This window comes from Giraffa tippelskirchi, chromosome 10 (assembly GCF_054371585.1).
Source record: "Giraffa tippelskirchi isolate mGirTip1 chromosome 10, T2T-mGirTip1v1.2.pri, whole genome shotgun sequence".
NCBI classification, from domain to species: domain Eukaryota; kingdom Metazoa; phylum Chordata; class Mammalia; order Artiodactyla; family Giraffidae; genus Giraffa; species Giraffa tippelskirchi.
This window is the reverse complement of record NC_137284.1, coordinates 121,700,004-121,726,538: the sequence shown is the minus strand read 5'-3', so window position 1 is coordinate 121,726,538 and position 26,535 is coordinate 121,700,004. Positions and strand designations below refer to the sequence as shown.

General features: G+C 48.8%; 1 protein-coding gene and 1 long non-coding RNA gene across 4 annotated transcripts; one reads left to right on the top strand and one right to left on the bottom strand.

Annotated features, from left to right (window-relative positions):
* The first annotated feature begins 45 nt into the window (after positions 1-45).
* LOC145523975 (uncharacterized) lies at positions 46-12,931 on the top strand. Of its 2 annotated transcripts, none has more exons than XR_014067002.1 (4): positions 46-205; positions 7,738-7,891; positions 8,240-8,395; positions 10,252-12,931. It is a non-coding gene; the product is annotated as an uncharacterized LOC145523975 (long non-coding RNA). The 2 variants fall into 2 exon arrangements; XR_014067001.1 differs by having other exon boundaries at positions 7,730-7,891.
* NPC1L1 (NPC1 like intracellular cholesterol transporter 1) lies at positions 4,973-26,535 on the bottom strand. Of its 2 annotated transcripts, XM_081535253.1 has the most exons (19): positions 26,482-26,535; positions 23,978-25,509; positions 21,347-21,447; positions 20,765-20,937; positions 20,394-20,522; positions 19,799-19,981; positions 18,580-18,694; positions 18,322-18,449; positions 17,724-17,861; positions 17,352-17,441; positions 10,977-11,167; positions 10,686-10,810; positions 9,965-10,091; positions 9,739-9,794; positions 8,657-8,807; positions 8,245-8,476; positions 7,996-8,109; positions 7,756-7,918; positions 4,973-5,512 (listed from the first exon to the last, which is right to left on the bottom strand). In XM_081535253.1, the coding sequence occupies exons 1-19, from the start codon at positions 26,533-26,535 to the stop codon at positions 5,313-5,315; spliced, it is 4,002 nt and encodes a 1,333-aa protein (XP_081391379.1). In that variant the 3' UTR covers positions 4,973-5,312. The 2 variants fall into 2 exon arrangements, with proteins under 2 accessions (XP_081391379.1, XP_081391380.1); XM_081535254.1 differs by lacking the exon at positions 17,352-17,441 and having other exon boundaries at positions 10,977-11,119.

Sequence of the window (26,535 nt, the reverse complement as noted above, 5' to 3'; positions counted from 1 at the left end):
TTACGTGAGCCACGCTATTGTCACGTGGTTTGTGGGCTGTGTTCCAGACTGGATGTCCAGAAACAAGGCGGGACAGCGAGAAGCTTTTGCTAGCGAGTCCAAAGAGGAAAATGGGACCTGTCTGTTGGTGTGTTTCCCGTTACTAACGTAGTCGTGGGTGAAATGCAAGGTGATGTGCATAAATAAAAGAAGACAAGAATGTCAAGTGAGTGCATGTACCAGTATTAAATGGAAAGAGCTAGATGCAGAAGAGAGAATCTGGTGTGCCATCCTGTGAAATATACATACACGTATATATATATGTGTGTGTAGTATATAATATACATGTGTACGCATAGTATATATATATACATATATATATATACACACACACACAGCATGTATATGTGTTCTAAGGGTCTGTCAAAGCGTAATCTGAAACTCAAAACATAACACTTACTCAAATATATAATGAACACGTCAGAGATTTATCCATTTTAATTAACAGTAACCAATGATATGATAAAGCTAGTTTGGAGAAGCTTTTCCAGAAACTGGGTATTTACAACTCTTTCAGAAAACAGAGTAAGAAGGCTAGATTGGATACAAAGCTGGCTGGTGTCCTATAAAATGATGTAGATTATCTTTCCTCAGTTCAGTTCAGTCACTCAGTCGTGTCCGACTCTTTGCGACCCCATGAATCGCAGCACGCCAGGCCTCCCTGTCCATCACCAACTCCCGGAGTTTACCCAAACCCATGTCCATCGAGTCGGTGATGCCATCCAACCATCTCATCCTCTGTCGTCCCCTTCTCCTCCTGCCCCCAATCCTTCCCAGCCTAGTGGATATGAAATGATTTGCATCTCTGCTGGCCTGAAATCTACAAGTTAACATGTGTCTTCATAGTGTATGGACTCTAATGAATTGTAAACAAAGTCAAACTCAGATAAATTGCTCTAGAGCAATGGTTCTGAAACTTTTTGGACTTAGGACCTATTTACAGGGGATTCCCTGAGGGTCCAGTGGTTAGGACTCTGCACTCTCACATCAGAGTGCCCAGGTTCATTCCCTGGTCCAGGAACATTCCCTGGTCCAGGAACTAAGATCCCACAAGTGTGGCCATGGCCAAAAGGAGAAAAAAAAAAAAAAAGACCCATTTTCATTCTTAAAATATATCAAAGACTCTTTGGAGTCTTCCATAAATTTTATGTGTATTATGCTTATTGATAGTTACCGTATTGGAAATAAAAACAGAAAACGTTTAAATATTTATTTATGCATTTCAATAACTGTAAAAAACAGGTTAACATATTTTTGTAAAGAAATAATGTTCTTCAGAGCAGTACAAGTTTATGAGAAACAAAGCATCCTTTTAAATTTTTGCAAATCTCTTTACTATCTAGCTTAATTGAATTTAAGGCAACCAGATTCTCACATCTGCTGCGTTCACTGCATTGCAGTATGGTGTTTTGATTGAAGTATGAGAAACCCAGTCTTATAGCAGTTTAATTACCTTTTAAAATAAATATGAGTATTATTCTTGGGAACTACACCAACATTCAACAAATTGTAGTTTCTTAAAGGTTAATTGCACTATGAAATCTGAAACTGTATCAATAAACATCTCCTACTTTGTCACATTAATATCCATTGGTCTGTCCTAATACTTTGAGTGGATCTTTGCTCACAATCTAGTCTCTGTATACACAGAGCAAGGAGAGATGGAAGAAAGAGGCAGACCACTTCAGACTGGTAGGTAGGAAGTTTAATAAGCAGGGAAAGTTACAAGACTTGTCCTGGGCAGCCACAAGACCAGTAGATTTTCACATCCACTTTGCCAGAATCGTAAAAGTTTATATAGACACCTTAACTGGGTTCAATCACCTACACTGTCCAGATGGCCTCAAAAACACCTTCCTCTCTCAAGGTGTTGAGAGGAAGATGTTGTTGAAAACAACTCTCGCTGTGGAAATGGTAGGCAGAGCATACCAGTTCTAACCCATAGGACAGGGGAAGGGGTGAGGGGTCTCCCATTGCCTGGGTCCAGCTAGATGGTCAACCAGGAATCGTGTCCTCGTGAATACCCTCAACAAACTTTACACACATGATTTTGTAAAATCAGAATGGAATAAAGAATATGATGCAAGAGTCTTAAATATATTAAAAATGTATAAGGGCTTCCCTGGTGGTCCAGGGGTTAAGAATCCGCCTGCCAATGCAGGAGAAATGAGTTCAATCCCTGGTCCGGGAATATTCCACACACTGCAGAACAACTAAACCTGTGCCCCACAACTACTGAACCCACGCACCTAGAACCTGTGCTCGACAACAACCGAAGCCACTGCAATGAGAAGCCCATGCACCACACCTAGAGTAGCCCCCAATCTCCACAACTAGAGAAAGCCTGAAGGCAGAAACAAAGACCTACCTCAGCCAAAAATAAATAAATAAATATTTTTTTAATGTATGAAGCCGCTTCTCTGAAAGGGATACTGACCCCATCTGAAAGATGCTAACCCAAGTAACTTTGGAAATGAATGGTGTCTGTAAGACTAAAGGCAAAAGGAATTGCATGTAAACACTAAATTCTAAAATTGTTTTCCACAGGAGTGTAGGTTATCATTTCTGAGACTTCTACATATATATAAAGGTAATCAACAACTAAGTAAATGGTGAGGGTGGTGGAGCCCGACTTCTCATTAGTGGCATGAGAGGCTACAGAGAAGCAAGAAAGGAGTCTAGAATGATTCATGTGGTTATGGGTTAGAACTGGAGGCATCAGCATAAACTCCTGTTTAGCTTAGTGTAGATACAGATGGTTTTCACAGAAATATTTCTAGAAATGTGTACATATACAGATCAGTATTCACATATGTATGCCCTTGCTCTCTCAGCTAAGAGGATCAGAAGCAACAAAGCCCCAGCAGCAACACACACTGAACACCCACATCCTGATTTCTAATCCTATCTCCAGATGACGGGCTGGAACTCCTGAGAGAAATGGCTGACTCTAGGACTGGGACAGAAATATACAAGTTGAGCCTGTACCATCTTATAATGCCAGGAAGTACAGAAGTGCTCACAAAGGGGGGAAAAAACCAATAGTGAAGGGAATATGACAAAGGGACCTAGGAGCCAACTGGAAGAGTTCCCAATGGCCAAATGTGGAGCAAATAGTCACTATATTAAAACCCAAAGTACAAAATTAGCATCCTTGGTTCCATACTGATAAAGATAGCATACTGAATAAATAATAAATGGAGGAGAACACTCAATTTTCCTGTTCAGAAGAGTTCCAAATAATTTATATAAACACTCCACCCTCCAGGAAGTAGAGCATAACCACTCACCCTTAAGTGTGGGCTGTGCATAGCAACTTCGCTCCAAAGAGTGCAGCATGCAAACAGGTGCAAGATAAGTGTACAGAGGAGACCCCTGGCCGACACAACCTCAGCCAGGTGGTCAGGGTCAGCGTGACAGCGACAAGTTATGGTGACTGCAGGCACCCTTGACACGATGGCTGAGACTGGCTCTCTGCCTCATGGTCTCCCTCCAAAAAACCCATCACCTTTGTCTAATTGGAAGAAACACTAGACAAGTCCCATTTGAAGGACATTCTTTAAAATACCTGACCAGTCTTAAACTGTCCAGGTCACCAAAAGCAAAGAAAAGGAGAGCCTGACACACTGTCACAAACAAAAGGAGCCTAAGTAGACATAACAACTGAGTGTTGTGGAGTGTCCTGGACAGGATCCTGGCTCAGAAAAAGGACCCTGCGTAAAATTATGGAAATCCAAACAAAATATGGATTTTGGTTAGTAGTAATTATCACACTGGTTCATTCATGGTACACTGACAAGTGTATCACACTAATGTATTACTTGAGTAAATTTTGGGGGGCGGGCGGGGGGCATACAGGAACTCTCTGTATTATCTTTGTGATTTTTCTGTAAAACTACTCTAAAATAAAAATTTTTTCTTTTAAAAAAGTATTTTTTAAAAAGGGATAACAATCCATAACCCCACTCCCCTCCCTCCCAGAAACAAGTGGAGCGTTGTGTTGGTATTGGTGCAGGGAGAGAGGCACCCTTATCCCCTGCTGGTGGAGGTGTGAATAGGGCAGATGCCCTGGAAGGCACTAGTCTGTATCCATTCAGTGCTACAGCGATGGTAGCTCCCCACACATAGACAGGAGACGTGTAAACACCTGCTCATCACATAGTCCATGGTTCCATACCTGAAATCCCATATGTGAGCTGAATTTCAGAATTTAGAACATTATTTTAGAAAGGTAATTTGATGCTTACAGTACATTAGATATTAGACCTCATCAGGATCTGGGGTAGCAACATGAGATCAAACTTGTTAATGTGCTGAAATATATGACTATTCACATCAAGTTGGTTGAAGAGTGTAAGTATCCTATTTATGAAAAAAAGAGAGAGAGAGAAGTGTTAGTCACTCAGTTGTGTCTGACTCTGCAACCCCATGGACTATAGCCCGCCAGGCTCCTCTGTCCATGGAATTCTCCAGGCAGGAATACTGGAGTGTGTTGCCATTTCCTTCTTCAGGGGATCTTCCCATCCCAAGGATAGAACCTGAATCTCCTGTATTGCAGGCAAATTCTTTACCATCTGAGCCACCAGAGAAGCTTATTTATGAAGAGTTTAGATAGATACATCGTGTCTGATCAGTCTCTGCTACTAAATGAGTTTGTCCCAAACTTACAAAAGAAAAAGACAAACACACTAGGTTTTCAGAGTTCTGGGGGTTCTGAAATTCCACATAAGTGACTGTGAACTTACGGCAGAAAAATAATTGGGGACAATGTGATTGCCCACTAGCAGGGAAATGGATTAAAAGCATCCTGTTCGTTCACACAATGGAAAGCTGTGTCGCAGTTAAAATGATTGGACTAGATCTCCATGTATCAACATGAATAAATTGAAAAAATGTATGCTGCATAAAAATAAAACCTCATTGCAAAAGGATAGGTCACGTATGGTATCAATTAAGGAAAATTTTAAATGTGAACGAATATGTTGTTCACATATATGGAACTAAAGTTTTAAAACTTGCATGAGGAGGACACATGCCAAATTTAAGAGATGGATTTGGACCAGGTCACACCCAAGCCATCACATGCCACCTCCATCACAATCAGTGTCCTTATGGGTGAGATCTGGTGGCCAGAGGGTGACCGATGGTGGGCAGTTCTGTGGAGACAGCCTCTCTCAGGGCCTGGGGGAAGGATAGGTCAAAGGACCCCCAGGAGGAGCCTTTTTGGCCCCTCAGGTCATGGCCGATGAGCTTGGACAGGGGCTCTGGCCCCATCAGAACTTCTGCCTGTTCTCTGATGGAGAGCTCTCGAGGCCTCCTGCACTCTTGGCAGGATGTTCAAAGCTGTAGTTGATATAGACACCGTCATCAGTGCTCATTGGGGCAGGGTGCTTTGAGCAAGAGGTCTCCTTGGCCACAGCTGCCTCCTCCTCCTGCTTCTGCTGCTGCACCAGAGCCGGGTTGACATCAGGCCCTGCGGAGGGACAGACACAGATCACCACAGTCAGGGAGGCGGTGTGCTGGGTGTGGGATGCAGGCATGTGTTGCAGCCTCAAAAGGAAGTTCCAGAGAGGGAGAGCTAAGTCCTAAGCCTCTATCTCCATCACTTCCCTTTACCTCAGCCCTCACTTCACCATACCCCCCAAAAGCTGATAACCATCAGTTGCCACCCACGCCCAGCCCCTGGTCCCCCCTGCCTTCCAGTGGAGGTCCCTGCCATCCAAAGGTCTAGCAGGGGAAGCCCCAAGCCACCCAGAGGCAGTGACTCCCTCCCCCTCCTCTCTTCCTTGGACACGCTGTGCAAGCATTCCTTGCTGAGAGAAGCCATTTCTCACTGTCTTCAGACTCAGGTCAGAGAAGGGACCCAGGACCCCTGTGCCTGCCACTTGCCTCTCTGTCAGGATCCCACCCACTCTGCAGGAGGCAGGCCAGTCAGAATCTCCAAGGGGTGGCCATGACCTGTGGGACCTGTGGCTCCCCAGCCAGGTAACCTCTGAGGAGGTCCCCAACAACTACACTCTCCTCTTCCAAAGGGGATCAGGAAGTTTCCACAAGACTGGGGTGCCTTGCGTAGGGGCGCCTTGCGTAGGGGCGCCGGTGCTGTGCGGCCTCCAAATACACTGCATGTGACCACCTCTATTACTAGGGTGGAAGGGTCTCAGGTTCCTCATCTGTGAAATGGGGATGAAAACACCACCTACCTCCAGGGATGATAAGAGGATTAATATATATTTATTAGCACACAAACACACCCTTCTATTAATATAAAAGTTCCATCTAAGATTATCATTATTATTATTCCTGGTGTCAGGGAACAGTGCAAAATTGAACTGCTCTCAGCTTGCCCACCCTATGGGGGAACGCTTCATCCTGGGGTCCCATTTAAATCTCTGTGGAGGGATGGGGTGTGTAAATAATTGTGCTCAATAGGGACTTTTCTAGTGGTCCACTGGTTGGGAGTCAGCCTGAGAATGCTGGGGACACAGGTTTGACCCCTGGTCCAGGAACTAAAATCCCACATGTCTTGGGGTCACTAAGCTGATGCACCACAACCACTGAAGCCCATGTACTCTAGAGCCTGTGCTCCGCAACAAGAGAAGCCACCACAAAGAGAAGCCCACGTACCACAACTAAAGAGTAACCCCTGCTCACTGCACCTAGAGAAAGCCCACACAGCAACAAAGACCCAAAGCAGCCAATAAATAAATAATTCTTTAAAAAAAGAAAAACTATGTTCTACAGTAAGCTCCAGGTGTTGGTGATAGACAGGGAAGCCTGGCATGCTGCAGTCCATGGGGTCGCAAAGAATCAGACATGACTGAGCAACTAAACTTAACTGAATTGAATGCTCTACAGTGAGAAAACAGAAATGTACCTGTTGCTAGTAGGAGTTTAAATGGTAAAACTTCTTGGAGGGTGTAACAGTTGGAATGAACAATCAGTATTCATGGACTGAACTTTCTCTAGGATATATTGGAGAATGAGGTCAAAGATTCAGCCACAAGGATAGTCATTGCAACATTGGCAATAACATGCAAAGTCAGAAATAGTCTAGTTCTAGTTCTAGTTCATTTGCTCAGTCGTGTCCGACTCTTTGCGACCACATGGACTGCAGCATGCCAGGCTTCCCTGTCCATCACAACTCCCAGAGCTTGCTCAAAGTCATGTCCATCAAGTCGGTGTTGCCAGAAACAGTCTAATGTCCAGCAACTGAGAGCTGGCTAAATGGACTGTGGCCAATCCATACAAAAGGATATGTTTTTCAACTGCAAGTTGTCACCCATGAATGAGTCATGAAATCAATTTCTCAGATAACACTAGAATTTTTTTTAAAAATCAATGATAGAATAGAACAGAAAATACCTGAGGCCTCTTAGGCAGTGTTATTTTGTGAAAGGCCTGTTCTACTCTGCATGTCCATGTCCATACCTGTATATATTACCTCTCAATGTTAAAATATATTTTTTGCTCAAGGTCATGATCAAAAGTTCAACGGCATGCAGCAGAGAACCATATGGCCACTGAACGTGTTTGAAACACACATCTGACCCAAAAAAGATGTTTTCATATATTAAACGAAAAACTGTAGCTTCCAAACCAGGAAGAACTGTAGGCCCACAATTTGGGGCAGTGCATGTCCCAGGTGAGGGGGGGCTGTGAGTATTCCTGGCATTTTCCTTGTGGCTTGGAGTCTTGCAGGAGGGGCCTGGCACTCACCCAGGTAGCTGAGGATGACGGGGAGGAAGACCAGGCCATGCAGCAGGCCCAGCACTGTGATGAGGAGGTTGAGACGGAAGAAGAAGATCTGGATGAGCTGTGCCTTGGCCAGGCCCAGGATGAGGATGCCGGGCAGGTTAGTCATGGCCACTCCTGCAAACACCTGGGGGTCACAAGCAGGTGTCAGACTGGGCACGGGGTGGCTGGCCAAGGACCAGGCAAGGCAGCCCATCTACTCACCGCACTGCCCATGGAGATGGTGGCCTCCTTAGCCCTCTCCAGCCGGGTGGGCTTGGTGCTGATGGCAAAGGAGCGGGTGATGTGGGACACGAACTCCACAGAGATGCCCACAGCCTGAGGGAAAAGAAGGGGCTTCAGCCACCGGGGCAGGGGTCTCCACCCAGGCCAGCAGGCAGCACCTAGACTCTAGAAAGAACTGGGAGCCTCGTTTCTCACTCTAGAGCCCCGACACTCTGGCTGGCAGGTTACCGTGACCAGGTTGATGAGGGACACAGCATTGTAGCTGATATCCCAGAGCGTCATGAAGCCCACAGTGTCCACCAGGATCATGATGATTGAAAAGAGGTTGAGGAGACCGGAGCGGATGTCCATGCCCAGCAGGAAGCAGCAGACGACAAAGGTGGGCACCAGGCAGATGGTGAGCATAAAGAGCCCCTCGGGGACTATGGTCAGGTACTGCTCATAGAACACGTTGGTGACCCTGTGAGGCACAGAGCACAGTCACCGCTCCGTGGCCTCCCATGCCCACTTCGGGATGAACACTGGGCCCAGGTGCAGCTGAAGCCTCCCTGCTGGAGCCCACCCCCACCTTGCAGCCACCCTTGCCAACCTAGCACCCTCGCCCGCACCCTCCTCTGGAGTAAGGGAAGACCTTACTCACGAGTAAGGGAAGACCTCAAAATCTGGGTCGGTGCCTGGCACCTTCCGCAGGTCAGTGGTGATGTTGGCTGCCAGCGCCCGAGTTGCCCGCAGAGCCTCCGTGAAATCCTGAGAGTTCTTCAGCGGCTTATTGTAGGCCATGAACCGCGAGGCTGTGAAAGCCAGAGCCTGTGTCAGATGCCCTCAAAACCCCCAAGAGGCAGTGCCCAGCTGAGTTCAGGGCTCTGCTGCCACCATTTGGGAACTCGTAATACATGTTGAGCAAAGGGCCCTGCATTTCGGTTTTCCCCCAGCCATACAAGCTCTGTAGCTGGTCCTACATCTGTGCCAGACTCAAGTCCTGGCCCTGCCTCTGATGGATGGAGCTTAAAGAGATCTCCTGAGGGACTTCAATGGTTGTCCAGTGGCTAAGACTCCAGGCTCCCAATGCAGGGGGCCTGGGTTCGATTCCTAACTGGGGAACTAGATCCCACATGCCACAACTAAGAGCCCGCACGTCATAACTAAGACCCAATGCAGCCAAATATATAAATAATTTTTTTTTAAAGAGATCTCCTGGATGAACCCAAACACGGCTCTGTATGGTTTCAAAACATGCATTGGATTCTTAACATTAATTTCATTATTTTTCCAATGCACATTTTCCTATAAGAAAGGACCAGAAAAAGAGACAAAAAATGCAACAGTTGACTTAACAGAGCTGTGGGTTGGGGGACCCCCTGGGTAAGTAGAATAGTCATTCATTGAACCAGCTGCCCACTGCCCACATCTGGGTGTGACTTGTGCCTGAGAGAAGAGGAAGTAGGTGGCTCCCAAGTGCAGCATCAGCCACTGAGAATTCCATGAATGTCACACTGACTATGAATTTAGGGGATGGGGAGAAGGAAGCAGGCAGACACGGGGTGGAGTCCGAGGACGTGGAACTGGGTGACATGACTTCTGAGGACAGGACCAGGGCAGTTAGAAGTCCCCCAGGAAGAAGGAAGGAGGGAAGGTTGATGATGGAGAATCTGTCTCCTGGGACTCGTGGGGCCCCCGGGGCAGCTGACTCTGGTCTTCCCCTCCAGTCGAGTCCAGGCTTACCTAAAATCTGGCCATCTGAGCTCATATTCACTGAGGTGCTGTATGCTGCCAGGCCACTGCAGGAGGAGGACCAGAACAGATTAGCCAAGGATTTGTCCCCTCCGTGAGCTTGGCCTATGGCTACCCCCAGAGGCCCCGCACTGCCTCCTGCTCCCTGTGACCCCGCCGTGGGCACCCACACAGCTGTCCTCCTCAGTGCCCCCCACCACCACCACCCACCGCCTACCCTTTGGGACATTTGATGTTGGGCTCGTCACTCAGAAACCAGGGAAGATATTTGTGGAACTGCTCCACTGATGGCCGGGCAGAGCCCGCTGTGGGACTCACACAGGTCTTCAAGCAGGCCAGGGAGTCTACAAAGAGAGCAGGGGGCTCTAGGCAGCAGCACCCCCCAAGGCCAGGCAGACCCTGCCCTGCCCCATCTTGTGCTCCTTTCCCATCAGGATCCCCACGCACTCCCACTGCTGTTAACAAGCATGGTTACTCTGGAGGGATATGTGTTTGTCTCTACAGATGGGAGGAGTGCCCCTCTCACATATGGAAACTGCTGGTATCTTCAAGCAGGGGAGGAAGCAAAGTTTGGGGCAGAGAAACAGCCTCCACGGGGCCTCCTCGCTCCACCTACAAGCACAGCTGCTGAGGCAGGGTCATACACCAACCTCAACTCTCACTCCACTCCCATGGCACTTGAGCATCAGCCTGCTCGGTGGGCGTGGGCACAACTCAGCAGGGCCAGGAGGGTGCGATTGCCTGGCAAGCCAGCTGGACATCTATATATATAGGTGCAGCCCCCCCCAACCTGTGCTCCTAGACAGGGCCCCTGTCCCAAACTGACCCTGTAGGAGGTTAGAAAGGGTTAAGAGATCTTCCACTGGTCCTGTCCTTTCTCTAGTCTCAATTTCCCCAAGCTATGGTGGGCCCTGAACTCCCAGAGGCCCCATACTCACTGACAGTCGAGGGGCAGAACTCATCTTTATTGGGGCCAGAGATATAAAGGCGGCAGCAAGAAGATGAAGTCAGCCAGTCAATGAAGTCATCCACCCAGGAGGAAGCAGGGATGGCCAGGTAAGACCTGAATGTCAGGGGAGAGGAAGTCAGGGGACAGGACCGGATAGGCAGGCTGTGGTGGGTCCTTCCTATAGTCCAGCCTCCATGCTGGCTCCCCCCAGGTGCATGGCAGCAGGTGGGCAGCAGGGCAGGAGGGAGAGAGACACACAGAGGTGGGCTGGGACACTCACACATCAGGGAACTCGGTGGCGTACTGGATCTTCTGGGTTAAGGAGAAGTTGTTGCAGCCTGCACTGGAGCAGATGGCATTCATACCTTCCTCACTGGAGAAGTTGTAGCCCTCAGTAGTGACAAAATAGACCGGGGCCCCCACCTCAAAATAGCGGTTCATAAAGAGGAAATAGTCGATCAGGTATGAGTCCTGCAATGGAAGACAGTCAGTGAGGCCATGGCCAGACGCACCTCCAGCATATGTTCAAGAGATACACACACAGCGATACACACAGAGGTACAGGCTCACAGAGTCACGTGTACATTTCCACTACAGAGGTACATGGTCGTAAGTATACCCACAGAGGCACACAAACACTCCAAGGTACACCTATCTACGTATAATCACAGGGACCTACACAGAACACACTCACGGAGGTACAAGCACAGGGCATCACATACCCCCCTGCATGAACACACTCTCTGACACACACATACAAACACATACGCATAATTTTACCCCTTCCTATAATCCCCTGTTTGGCACAGCCACAGTCTAGCAAGTTAGCCTGTGACCACAGCCCACATGGATGCACACCCTTGTGCACACTCTCAAGGCTGTAAGCCAGGCATCTTCATGGCTCGTTCCCTTCTCTTGCAACATAAAACTTCAAAGTGACATCAGGAATGATGATGAAGTACAAAGTACCAGGATTCCACCTCCCCATCAGAACAATAACTGCACTGGCAGAATCTACCTGATGTAACTGTTTTGGTACTCTGGGGTCTATTGAGGGCTTCAAGCTTCCAGAGAAAGGCCTGGATGGTAGATTGTGGTTAATTTGATCTACTTCAGCTCTTAGCATGGTACTAGCTAGTCATCGTTTATCCTCCTGGACCTGTGGCAGGCAGCCATGAATGCGTTCCAGGAACAGTCTGCACACAGCTTGCATACCCATCTCTTAAATATCAAAGATCTGTGTTCTCATCACTCATTGCAGCTTCTAATCTCAATAGAGAAGACACAAAGTCAGGTGCCATTAGAACCTTCACCTCAAACTGAAGTGACTGCCAAGATATTTAAAGTGCAAGTGCTAAATTTGTCCTCACCCTTCATATTTCCCTTGTTCTCCTTTTGAGAGCCAGACATTTAAAAACCATGACACTGAAAAGCAACCACAAATACAAGGGAAAGTAGATAGTCACTGCACATGCCCAGGGAAAAGCAAAGTCTCAGAAAAGATCTGTAAAGACTTTACATCTCAAGCTGATCTCCAGGACAGAGACATCCGCAACAATTCAATTTTTTTTTTTGGTTCTACCAGTTTATTGCTACCAACCCATCTCCCTCCACCCTCATGCACGCATGCTCAGTCATGTAACCCCGTGAACTGCAGCCCACCAGGCTCCTCTGTCCATGGACTTTTCCAGGCAAGAATACTGGAGTGGGTTGCCATTTCCTTCTCCAACAATTAAATTTTTTAAATAAATGAATAAATAAGCAAATTCTGGGGAAGGGAGAGAATCTGATTTCTGGAGTTATTGAGGACTCAAATGTCCATTTTTCAAAAACAACAACAAAATCATAAAGCATGCAATGACTCAGAAAGATATGGCCCATACCTGGGGACAAAAATTAATCAACACTATCCTTGAGAAAGACCAAACAATGGATATATGAGATAGAGACTTTAAAATGACTATCTTAGAGATGCTCAAAGAGCCAAAATAACATTGTTTTCTGGACACAGTCAAGAAAACAATGTACGAACAAAACGGAAGGATTTCCTTGGTGATTCAGTGGTTAAGAATCTGCCTTCCAATGCAGGGGACACAGGTTCAGTCCCTGGTCAGGGAACTAAGATTCCACATGCCTTGGGGCAACTAAGCCTGTACACCACAATGAAGACCCAGCACAGCCAAAACACACACAACACACACACAATGGAATGATCAATAAAGAGAAAATACAAAACAGAACCAAAAAGAAGTTCTGGAGCTGAAATGTACAATAAATAAAGAAATAACTAGAGGGATTCAAAAACATATTTGAGCAGTCAGAAGAAGAATGGCCACACATGAAGACAGGACAATTGAAATTATCAAATGAAAAACAGAAAGAAAAAATAAGGAAAATGAACAGAGACTAAGGGATTGTGTGGCATCATCAAGCAGACCAGCACACACATCATAAGAATCCCAGAAAGAAAAGAGAGAAAGAGGAAAAGAGATTATTCGAAGAAACAATAGCCAACATTTCATAAATTTGATAAAAGATATGAGTTTAAAAATCCATAGAACCTTAGCAAACTCTAAGTAGGAAAACTCAAAGAGACCCAGAACCAAGGCACATTACAATTCAAGTGTTCAACAATAAAAACAAAAAGAGAATTCTGAAAGCAACAAGAAAGAAGAAGCTTATTATATATAAAGATTATAAGCATAGTTCCTGTCAGAAAACTTGGAGGCCAGAAGGCAGTGGATTTGTATATTTAAAGTACTTAAGTGGAAAAAAACTCTCAACCAGGAGCCCTATTTTTGGCAAAACTGTCCTTCAAAAATGAGGGAAAAAATTAAAGCATTCCCATATGAATAACTACAGAAGAAGTCTGTTGCCACAAGACCTGTCCTGCAAGAAGATATAAAGTGAGTCCTTCAAGTTGAAGTGAAATGATGCTAAAGTATAACTCAAAGTCATGTAATTAAATAAAGATCACCAGTAAAAGTAAATACATGGGAAATTATAAAAGCTAGTTTTATTATAACTTTTATTTGTAATTCCATTTTTTATTTCTACATATCTTAAGAGATTAATATATAAAAAAGTATTATTCTATGTTTTTAATACACAATGTATAAAGATATAATTTTTATGATAGCAATAACTGAAAGGAAATGGAAAGGAGCAGTATAGGAACAGATTTTTTGTATGCAATCCATGTTAACCTAGGATAAATTCAACACATTGTAGGATATTTAATGTAGTTTCCCTGGTAATCACAAAGGAAATAGTCATATAACATATCCAAAAGGAAATGAAAAAAGAATTTAAACAGTTCAGTATCAACTAAACACAAAAGAAGATGGCAATGCAGGAAATGAGAAACAAAAAAGCTATAAAGTACATAGAAAACAAATAGCACAATAACAAGTCTCTCCTCATCAGTAATTACTTTACTTGTAAATAGACTACTGTCTACAATAAGAAGTCAGAAGTTGACAGAATGGGTTAGAGAAATAAGATCCAACAATATGATGTCTGTAAGAGTCAGTTGAGATCCAGAGACACCTACAGGTTGAAAGTGAAAGTATAGAAAAAGATATTCTATGCAAATAGCAGACAGTTTGCAAAGATTGCAAAGATATTTCATGCAATAGTAGGCTATCCTACAACCAAGTAAAATAGGCTTTAAATCAAAAAAGTTTACAAAAGACAAAGAAGAACATTATATATTATTAAATGATTCAGTACAGCAAGGGTAAGTGTGTATGAACAGTTCCATACCTAATGAATGACCATCAAAATCTATGAAGCGAAATTTGACAGAACTAAAGGGAGAAATAGAAAGTTCTACAATGAGTTCAATACTCCACTGTCAGTAATGGGTAGGACACTCAGACAGAAGATAAGTAAGGAAATGGAGGACTTAAACAACACTAAACCAACTAAATCTAGCAAGCCTATACAGAAACTCTGCCCAACAACAACAAAATACATATTCTTCTCAAATACACATGGAACATTCTGCAAGATAAACTAGGTAGTTAGCCACATATTAAATCTCAACATTTACAAACATAGATGTCATATTATGCATACTCCTTGACCATGACTGCACGGTTAGAAATCATTAACAGAAGGAAAATTGAAAAATTCACAAAGTTGTAGAAATTATACATCCCAGCAATGATTTATCTTGAATATGACACCAAAGGCACAGTTAACAACAACAACAAAAATAGGCAAATTAGACTTCATGAAGATTAAAAACTTAAGTGCATCAAAAAATACTACCAATAGAGTAAAAAAACAACCAACAGAAATGCAGAAAATATTCACAAATCACATATCTGATATTAATTAATCAGATATTAATCCCACATATCTGATAAGGGATTAATTATCCAAGATATCTAAAGAACTCTTTAAACTTAACAACAACAAAATCCAGCCCAATTCAAAAATAGACATTTCTCCAAAGGAAATATACAAATGGCCAATAAGTAAATGCTTAACATCACTAATCATTAGGGAAACACAAATCAAAACCACAATGAGACACCACCTCATATCTATTATGATGGCTGTTGTCAAAAAACAAACAAACAAAACCCAGAAAATAAATGTTGGTGAGGATATGGAGAAATTGTAACCCTGTGCTGTTGGTAGGAATGAAAAATGGTACAGCTATATAGAAATCAGTATTAAAAAAAAAAAAGAAATCAGTATGAAGGTTCCTCAAAAAGTTAAAAATAGAATTTCCATATGATTTAACAATTTCACTTCTGGGTATAAACCCAAAATAATTGAAAACAGAGTTTTAAAGAGATATTTGTAAACCCATGTGCATAGCAGCCTTATTTCACAACAGCCGAAACATGGAAGCAACCCATATCCATCAATAGAAAAATGGTTAAGCAAAATGTGATATATATGCATTCATACCTACAGGAATATCATTCAGCCTTAAAAAGGAAGGAAATTCTGATACATGTTACAACATGGCCAAACTTTGAGGGTGTCATGCTAAATGAAATAAGCCCATCAAAAAAGGACAAATGTATGATTCCACATATGTAAGGGACCTGGAATAGACAATTGCAGAGACACAAAGGAGAATGAGGGGGGTGCCAGGGACTGGGGGAGGAGGGATGGGGAGTCAGCATTTAGTAGGGACAGAGTCTCAGCTTTGCAGGATGAAAGAGCTATGGAGATGGATGGTGGTGAGGATTGTACAACGTCCTTAATGCCACTTAAAAATTGGTTAAAATGGCAAATTTTATGCTATATTTTACCAGAAAAAGTTGAAAGAAATGCATTTTATATAGTCATAGGAAACAAATCTCTCCCAAAGAAAAATAAACAAAGAGCATAAACAAAACCTCAGCTAGGGGACTTCCCTGGTGGTCCAGGGGCTAAGACTCCCCGCTCCCAGTGCACAAGGCCTGTGTTTGATCTCTGGTCAGGAAACTAGATCCCACACGCCGCAACTAAAGATTCCACATGCCATGACTAAAAGGTTCCAAACACCCCAACTAAGAACCAACATAGCCAAGAAAAAAAAAAACCCTCAGCTGGTCTTACAGCCCAGTACCACCTTCCTTCTCACTGGTTTGGCCTACCAGGCCGCTGATACCCACTCTGGGGTCACTGGGAACCCTCTTCTCTTCAGCTGTGTGAGCAGTCCCCAGGGCCACCATGAGCGGCAGTCATTCTGGACCCTTGCTGGCTTTGCAGCCTCTTCTCACTCCCTATGGTGGCTCGAAGGTGCCGCCCTGCCTGTCTGCTCTCCTCCCTCCTCATCTTGCTTCCAAGACCAGCACCACCAGCAGATGGCTACCAGACCACTGGTTCCAAGACTCCTCCCTGTGCCCAGACCCCCATCACCACCCTTACAATGGCCCTGGATGTCCAAGCCCTCATGATGTTCTCTCTCCCCTAGAGCCCAGGTATGCAGACCTGCTTCCCCCAGGCACCAGCTCACCTCTGGTTGCATGTCCAGACAAACCTCAGGTCCCTGGCCCCTTCGATGTATGATTCCTATCAACCTCATATGCTTACTGGTCCTGGTCAGCACCATCCCCCACCCCTCATCTCCAGTGCCTCCAGCTCTTGCCCTTATTGCCTCTCCTCCCCACATCTACAGTCACCCCTGCACATAGGAAATGAGCCTTGGTGCTCCCCAATCTCCCATGGGAGGGTGCTGTGACCCTTACCTCCTTCCTCTGCAAATCCCACTCATGCTCAGACACCCCTCAAGCCTCTCTTCCATCCAGAACCCTCAAGCCCATCGAGCTCTTTTCTTCCCCAGGGCCCCTAACCCTCCCTGTCTTTCCGAGGACAGTCCAGAGATATTTGTTGCCGCAGAGCCCAGGCCTGAGGACACAGAATGCCTGGCACTAGACAGGCATTCACTGAGGTGTTGGTCATTCTGCCCGGACAATCGGCTCCCACGGCCAGTCCCTCAGATGCCTGCTCGTCTCCCTCTGGTGGCCTGGGGCTGGAGCCGAACTCCGACACTTTCCATGCAGAATGCAGCTTCTCTTCCCAATTCCGGATGATGAACGGTCCCCCACCCCTACCACACCCCTGGTTCAGGCCAACCCATCCACTCTGTGCTGCTGACTGTCCTCACAGCCTTGGGGACTGAGGAGAGGGAAGGGAGGGCACCCACCTTGGGCAGAGCCAGCTGCTGGTCCAGCCCCACATTGATGTAGCACATGAAATAGAGACTCAGTCCAAACAGGGCCAGGAAGAGCAGCACCTGGGAAGGGAAGTGTCAAGTGAAGCCCTCCTGCCCAGCAGCTCCCCAGGCTGGGTCCGGACGGGGTCTTTTAGGAAACATTCTGGAGTGGGGCCAACTTGAATCTCAGCTCCCCACCCCCCTGCGCCAGCTTTAGGCCCTGGACCTGGGCAAGCTGCAGACCCCTCCGATGACTACGGGCAAGGGTCAAGGCTAAGCAGACCCTCTCGCTCCAGGCACTGCCAGGCTCCCCCCAACCCTGGGTGGCATGATGGCCCTCTGCCTCCACTTCCTCCCACTCACCACGACCACGCGGGTGAGCCAGTGAAACAGGAATGGGACGTAGAACTTGCGGAAGAATCGGAGCAGGAGCCCCTCATCCTGGCTCGGTGAGGGCAGCTTCCGTGCTGTCTTGCAACAGCAGATGTCCAGCCGGGAGGCCTAGAAGGAGGAGGGCACTCAAGGTGGCCCCAAAACAGATCCTGGGGACCACCTCCCTCCAGTGGAGTGGGAGAGTCACCTTCCACAGGTGGACTGTGCCAGCACCGCACGGTGGGGACATGCCAGTGTGCTCTTTTCTTTATCTTCATTTTCTGCCTTGATAAAATACCTTTGAACTTTGCACCGTCTCTGAAACAATAGCTCCCTCCCTGTCAGTCTCCCATTTATATTTTATTTCATGACCTCAAATACTTTTAGCAGGTTTGATCATATTCCCCCAAATGACCAAAACAAAGTTAATTTTCCATGGGACATCAGGGACTTCATGGCCTAAATATTCCAGCACGCTGTTCCCACACTCAGTCCCATGCTCTGCGCCTTCTGTGCAAAGTAAAGCCACTCCATCCCCAGCAAAGATGGGGACCCAGGGTGAGTCCCTGGGCCTTGCCTACACCCCTACCTCTTGCCTCCTGCTGTCGAGGGAGAGCAGGGCGACGAAGGCTGACATCTGTAGCAGGAAGTCAAGAAGCACTGCAAAGCCGGAGGTCAGAGCAAAGGTCCGTACAGCTGGCATAGGGGTCAGGGCTCCTGGGGGATGGAGGGGGGTCAAGAGTGAATCTCAGGGCCTAGCACCTGCTCAGATGGGAATAGAAGGAAAGGGGGCTGCCAGCCTCCAAGAACTCCCAGTGCCTGATGGGGAGGGGTTGCTCAGGCTCACCTAAGAAGAAGCAGATGGCCTCAGAGAGGCTGCAGAGAAGCATGCTGGGGGCCACTCTGCCCAGGGCTCGGCCGATGTGGGCCTCCCGTTCTTCCCCAGGCCTCCGAGGCAGCCTCTGCATGGGGATGGTAGGGACAGGGTCAAGATCTGACCAAGGGCTTTGTCCCTCATAGGCCAGCAGGGAGCTACCACATGCCGTCACTCCCCAAGGCATGGGCATTGCCTGGAGATACAGCCAGGCCCGAGGAACTGCCCACACCTTCCCCAGTGGGAGCAGACCCTGCTGACACTCTGCCCTGCCTGCACATCTTCCACTTCTCAGGGTCTGGCCCAGAGAAACGCATGGTGTATTTTGGGATGTCCGTAGCATCCTTCCTCTGACTCATCACTGGAACCCTGAATGTTCACTAACAAGAGAGGCTAAAGACTCTACTTATCTTTCCGTGGAATGCTACCTAGCACTACAAAGACAGAGGCTCTATGAAGAACAGAGAAGAACAAACATGACTCCATATTGGACTTCTAACCTTTGTGCTCTGTTGCCTGTGCTTACTCTTGTTGTCTCTAGATCTTTTGTAAAAGGATGTTGCCCAGAGCCTGGAATATACATGATAGCCCATTGCCAAGGCTCTGACCTTTAAAGGTATAACACTTTTCCATTCATATAGAGATTAAAAGGTTGCAGAACAGAATCTAACATTTGCCTTGTTGGAGGGGTTTAAGACCTACTTTGACAGCTGCAAGAACAAAAGATTCTGGCACCAAAAGGTTTGCAACAACCAGCCATACCACTTCCCCTGTTAGTAAAAAAAGAAGTCTAAATTCTAACTCAGGTAAGGTGGTTCTTTGGGACACTAGTCCACCATCTTCTCAGTCTGCTGACTTTTCAAATAAAGTCACTATTCCTTTCCCCAGCACCTCATCTCTCGATTTATTGGCCTGTCATGCAGTGAGCAGTATGAGCCTGGGCTCAGTAACATATGTGCTGTGTGACACTCTTGCCAGACACAATGTGGGGCTAACTGAGAGCAAGTTCAGGAGACATGTGAGGTATGAATGCATTTATGTGAAAGATAAACACAGAGCACTGTTTTCTACAGGAATTGTACACACGGACATCAGTGCTTAGGAAGAGGCTGAAATAAACCCTGCCAACCCATGGGGCCATGACTGGGCATGTAGGGGCAGCTGGGTGTGTGCAGAATTCCTGCCCTCTTACCTGGTACTCAAGAACGAAGATGAAGATGTTGTCAGCCCCCACGGCAAGCACCAGGAAGGGCACCACTTGAAGGATCACCAATGAGGAAGGGACACCAAGGTAGGAGAAGAAGCCCATAGAGGCCACCACTGCTCCCAGCACCACGGCCACTCCGCCCAGACCCAATGTGGCCTTGGAGTCCACCTGCAATGGGACCAGGCTCAGCCTCCTGGCCTCAGGGCTGCCCAATATGCCCCCAACCCCATTTAGAGGAGAGCTGCATGCTCTGAGCTTCTTCACGTTGGCCACTCTGCAGTGCCGTCCTCCCAAGAGCAGGCCTTGTGAGCCTGACCACTTCTTCCTCGAGCATGCATTGTAAGACAATGTAAATACCAACTTTGCATTTGCACAAGTCAAGAGAGGGTTGACATGAGCAGCGTGAAAACTCGCATGGCCTTTCAAAACAGAACACTTCAAGAAGCATCACCCCTTGGAGGAGCCACCCTGGGTATGTCCACTTTGCTGTTTCGAAGTGCTCTAGAAAGTAGGTTGGGAAGGTTCTAGGCACTCTGATGGTGGGCCAGCTCACCCTCACAGCTCCCCTCTCACTTCTTACCGGTACCCGACGCCAGCTGGAGTAGCTGCCCAGGGCCAGGGAGATGTACAGGAAGATGACAAGGTAGCTAACAGCAAAGATGGGCAGGTCCTCGGCCGTGGTGCTGTTGATCTCATCCTCCAGGGAACGCTGTGGACACACACCCAACAAGACCCACTGACCCAAGAGCTCAGCCAGAGGGCACCGTGTATGCGAGCCCCTGTGAGCTCTGACATGGCTGCAACAACAGCTGTAGCATCACCCCATCCTCCTGGGCAGGCACCCATTAGCTCAGGGTCACTCAGGAGGGGTGAGGGCAGGATGGGGATACAGGACCCCACTAAAACCACCTGAACTGTCTGCCCCAGAGCCAGAGACCCTGCAGCCCCTACCTCCGCCATGAATGTGACCTGGAATACACCAGCCGTCCGACGCTGAAAGGCTCGCATCTCCTCCAAGAAGGCCCCCTCCCAGAGCTTAGCCTGGGCCAGCTTGGGGTCCCCAGGAGGGTAATTGTTGAGGGAGAAGGTCATGATCAGGGCCTCTGCCTCAGAATAGTCCTCTCCTGGAAGGAGAAATGCTCGGCTACCTCCAACCACACCTCTGCTTTCCTCCCCCTACTCCAGCCTCACCCCTGCTTCCCCTTCCCCAACTGCAGCCACACCCCTGCCTCTCCTCCCCCACCCTCCTCATGCAAGTCATTGTCTAATTCTACATCCCACTTCCCTCTCTCAGTCAAAGGCAAAACCTGTGGTCCCAGGCACAGAACCAGAGAACCTGAGCAGGGTTGGCGGAAGATGCAGTAAGTGACAGAGAAAGGATGCAGGATGGGCAGGTCTGCTGTCCCCATGAGCCCCCCACCAGCCTGGCCACTCCCAGGCAGCAGGAAGCCCCCATGGCCACCCCCATCTTTCTGTCCATGACTCCTGCCCCATATGTCCACTCACTGGCCTCCTGGGGAGGTCAGAGCTTACCTTTGTAGCCCCCCACAGCGAGGAAGGGGAAGATGGGCGCCCCATAGTCAGCCATGCAGCTCAGGGCCAGGGCCGTGCCATCTTTGTAGGTGAGGGGGGCACTGGTGGGAGAGGAAAGGACCTTTCCTGACCCCACTCCGATCACCATGGCCCCTGTGCCTTACCCCAGACCCCCAGCACCATCACCTGACCCCCGATCAGAACATTTCCTGGTCCAATCCAGAGTGCACTGGAGCTACCTGAGCAGGACCTCGAGTTCTCTCTCCCTTCACACCAGCCTCATGCTCCTGGCTCCACCATCATCTCCTTCCAGATTGGCAGGGGGGTGAGTATCACACACACTCCCCTGGAGTGGCGGCCAGATTCCGGTATAAGCCCCTCCCTGAGTCCTAACCACCAACAGAGACATGCAGGCCTCACACTGCCCTCAGCGTTCTCCTCTGCAGGCCCTGAGGTGGGAACTCCTTCTTTCCTCATTCAATGTTCCGGCCCTATAACTGTGGGCAGGTCTCCATGCCCTCCACGGAGGCCTTTCTGTAAACGGGTCACAGGTGTCTGGACAAAGTACTCATTCTGAGCGCATCTGTGAGTCACCAGCTGGCTGGGAGTGCCGGTTGCTGTGTGACCTTGAGCAGTTGACCATACCCCTCTGAGCCTCAGTTTCACTGTCTCTGAAATGGGGATAATCAGGCCACCCAAGAGTTGTTGTGAGCATCCAAAATCAAAATAAAGGCAACTCAAGGACTGGAATGGATGAGATGGTTGGATGGCATCATCAACTCAATGGACAAGAGTTTGAGCAACTCCAGGAGATATTGAAGGACGGGAAAGCCTGGAGTGCTGCAGTCCATCAGGTCTCAAAGAGTCAGACACGACTGAGCCACTGAACAACAACAAAGGACTGGAAACCCGGAGTCAGAGCATCCTCCCCTGACCTGCCAGTTCCGAGGGCCAGCCCTGGGGCTGAGGTACAGACTCTGGAAAGCAGCCCACACTTGGCTCGCCTGAGGGGTGGGAGCCCTGACTTTCTAATCCAGAGGTATTCAGGGTGACCCAGGGTCTCAGGAGCCCTGGAAACCTTTCAAGGTCTACAAAGTCAAAACTATTTCCATAATAACACTAAGATGCTATTCTCTGTTTTCACCCTTCTTTGATCTCAAGTCTGTGGCATACAGACAGTTCATTGACATGGCTTTAGTTTCATATTGCAGCTAACATTTAAGAAAACATCACTTTCTGAGTTTTGATGAAGTGGTGAAGAAAACCCACAGTTCTCTGGAAAGGCTTTGACAACACACTTCCCTCCTCTGGCTACATGGATGGATGTGCGGCCAAGCATTCTCGCTGCGCTTTAACCAACAGGCCAAATGCAGAACCAGATGCCAGAATCCAGTGTCTTCTGCTAAGCCAGTCCCCAAAGAAATTTGCAAAGATGCAAAACAATGTTACTATGATCACTCCTGATATTTTCAGTACAGAAAATATGATTATTTTCATAAAAATATGTTATGGGACTTCCCTGGTGGTCCAGTGGTTGAGAGCCTGCCTGCTGGTGTGAGGGACGCAGGTTCGATCCCTGGTCCATGAGGATCCAACATGCTGTAGAACGGCTGGGCCCATGCATGCACCACAACTAATGAGCCCATGAACCACAACTACTGAAGTCTGCGTGCCTTTGAGCCTGTGCTCCACAACAAGACAAACCACCGCAATGAGAAGCTTGAGCACCACAACAAAGAGCCTGTGTGCTGCAAAAAGGACCCAGCACAGAAAAAAAAAAAATTAATAATTTCCTTTAAAAATATAAATAAATAAAAAATGTTATTTGTGTCAGCATATAATGGGCTTATTATAGCTATTGTTACAGAATTAATTAACTATTTTGTCATTTCTCAGTTTTACTTTCTCATGTGGTAAATGTCAGTGAACATAACCTCTACCCACACCCCAGCTCTCTGGGGTCCTCAGTCTTTTGTCAAGAGTGAAGGGACCCTGAGACCAAGCATTTGAAAACCTCTGCCCATTCCAACCCCAGGGGACTCAGTGCTGCTGGCCAGCCTGCTCCCTTCCAGGCTTGGTAGCTCTCAAACCTCCACTCTTGGTCCCAAGACCCATAAGCTTCACTGGCTTCCTGTTTGCACCACAGCCAAGTGGACGTAGCTGGGGACCAAGCCCAAACAGCTTGAAGGGGAGTGACTGCAGCCTGGGCAGGGCACCTGGCCCAGGCCCCTTCCTAGGCCTGGGGCACCTCATGGGCTGCCCATGGCCCTGCTGGCCTGCACCCAGGCCCAGCACAGAAGCAAAAAAAGGAAACTACAAATCACACCAGTGAGCAGGGCCTTCAGATTGCTCTGTGACCCCTAAACCAAGAACGTGCAAGGATGAGTCCAGCTACATCAGGAGCGCTACAGAAAGACCGCGTGGAGGCCAGGATGGTCAAGTGTGAATCAGCTACGGCAAGTGTACACTCCACTGAGGATGGGGAGCCCAAGAAGGAACTTGGAGAGACACAGCACATCACAGCCCATGTGACCGAGACACAGAGCACCTTGACCAGGTACAAAATGTGTACCCAGCCTGGGCCCCAGGAGGCCCACGCCAACCCCAGAACCTGGTCCCACGAGGACTCACTTGGCGCAGTAGAGGAAGTGGTCCCTCCAGTCCACCTGGGCAGTCTGCCCTGACAGCGTCTGGTTGGCTGTGAGCAGCAGCTGAGTGCGGTTGTTCTGGAAGTACTGCAGGAGGCTGTTGATGCAGCAGTCGGACAGACTGGCATTATGTGGGTTGAGGGGTGCGTAGCAGGTGTCCCGCAGGGAGACGTTCCGTTGCTCCTCTGGCGACCACACCTGCAGATGCCGCAGCCTCTCCTGCAATTCCAGCACCTCCAGCAGCAGATCCGAGGACAGGATCCCGCTGAAGTTCTTGGGCCCCAGCAGCAGGGAGTCATACCTGTAGCTGGGCCGATGAGGTGCCGTCATGAACACCTGGCTAGTTCGAAAGAAGGGGCCGAAATACTTGTCATGGAATGCCTTCTCCCGTCGGGCTAGGCTGTTGGGGGCCGACCACAGCTCCACGGGGTCCGTGGTCAGTTCTATAAAAGCCAGGCCCCCTGCCATGGCCACCACCACGACCACGGACACTGCCAGGATGGTCAGTGGCCATGAGGCCACCCAAGTGCCCCAGCACTGGAAGCAGTGGCTGAGGACGGTGTGGGTGGAGAGGCTGAGCCTGTGGGCGAGGCTGATGCTTGCCTTGGGTTTGGGCGTCTTGCGCTTGCCCCTGCACCACTCGGCTAGGCGGGGCCGCAGGAGGAAGGCCGTGAGCAAAACAAAGAGAGAGCAGAGGATGATGATGAGAGCCAGGCTCCCTTCCATCCGGCCCAGACGGAAGGTGGGGTCCAGGGCCTGGGGCTGGGCAATCATGGGGCAGGAGGCGGCGCAGTCCTGGCAGGAACAGGCCGCTGCACCGTCCCCCTGGGACTGGTTGCAGGGTACGACCTCATCATTTAGAGGCTGTATCACGCTCTCCTCGGCCTGGCTAGGCTCCCACAGGTGGAAGGTGATGTCCAGGGGTGCCAGGCCATTGCTCGTATCCCCCTGGAAATTGAGCCAGCGCTGGGCATTGCAGAGGGCAGAGCCATAGACACCACACATGGAGCCCACGGCCAGTGTGGCAGCCGCGGGGATGCGCACACGGCTGCAGGAGTTGTAGGTCTGCTCGGCGAAGCTGCGCTGGTAGAAGGCCTCGTAGGCCACCACGGCCTGGGACTGGTTGTCCCCCTGCATGACCACTCGGGTCACGTTGATGAAGAGGCTCTGGTTGGGGCTGCAGGTGTTGTGGCAATGCAAGCTCACGAAGTTGTCAGAGCAAGCAGGACAGCGGGTGAGGAGGGCCTTAGTGACCCGCAGGCTCATGTCCAGGGCCACCAGCTGCTTGGAGGAGCAGCAGGCGTAGGTGGTGGTGGGGCCAGTGTAGAGACGGGGACAGATGCTTTGTAGGAGGGCCAGGTGGTCACCTGTGATGTGGCGGGCAGGCGAGTTGTCCAGGCAGGACACATTGGACAGAGAAGCCAGGCTTCCAGACAGCTCCGGGTTCTTCCCGCACTCGTCATAGAAGGCGCAGTAGCCAGGCTGGTGTATGGGTGTGTACACCTCACTCTGAGCCTGTGGAACAGGGCAGTGTCACCACGGACCCCAGCGCTGGCCAGCACCTCTGGGTAGCTGATGGGGCAATGGGTAGCCAGGGAGGGCGTGGGGAATGATGCCAAACAGGGCGGGTGAGGGGTGGACGTTGGGCAGCTCCAGGATGCCAGGGGATCCAGGGGAGCACTGGGGGAGATGGGGTGCCCAAATAGCACTTGGGGTTCTTGGCGGTGTCTAAGGATGGTGAGCAGATGGGTGAAGGCCTGGTTGACCCTGAGTGACAGGGTCACTGAAGAAAGAGGTGACCTGACATATCTGGGACAGAACAGGGTCACCCAGGAGACCCCTGGACTCCTGTGTGGTCTTCCTGAGAAACAGTGGCCCCTGGACCAGTCGAGGAGCTGACTCCCAGGGGCCATGAGGATACAGGCCCTGTGTGCCTCGGGCATCATTGCCATAGCAGTCAGCCACCATCATGCCCAAAATGTGGGCCACACCCAGAGGCCAGGGCCCCTCTTGGAGATTCTGAGCAGAGCTTCCCCTGCCTTTACCTTCCAGGGGCTGAAAACCTTCACCCACCTCCTCAGACATGGAAATGAGCAGGAAACTTGAGAGGCAAGAACCTCAGACCTCCTCCCTGGATGCCAAATCCTCTGTGGGTGATTCTCCCCTTGAGCCCACCTCATCAGCACTCTGGGACTGGATCTTCCTTTAACCTCCCACCAGCCACCTTAGGCAAGGACACCCACAGCGGACCAGGGATGGGAAGAACTTGGTCACACCCAAGCCAGCTGCCCCATCCCCCATGTTTGTGTCCATCTGACCCCATGATCTGGAGACTTGAGCAGCCCAGGACACCCTACCTCCACCCCTTCTCTAGAGAGCCTGGAATCCCTCATCTATGTAGAAATAGCCCCCATCTGCAGACCCCTGGCCCTCTCTCACAGTTGCCAAGCAGCCCTTGCCTGGACTGGACACAGGGAGTGGACTCACCGAGTGTAGGAGCAGGGCCCAGAGCAACCAGCCCTTCAGGCCAGTCTCCACCAT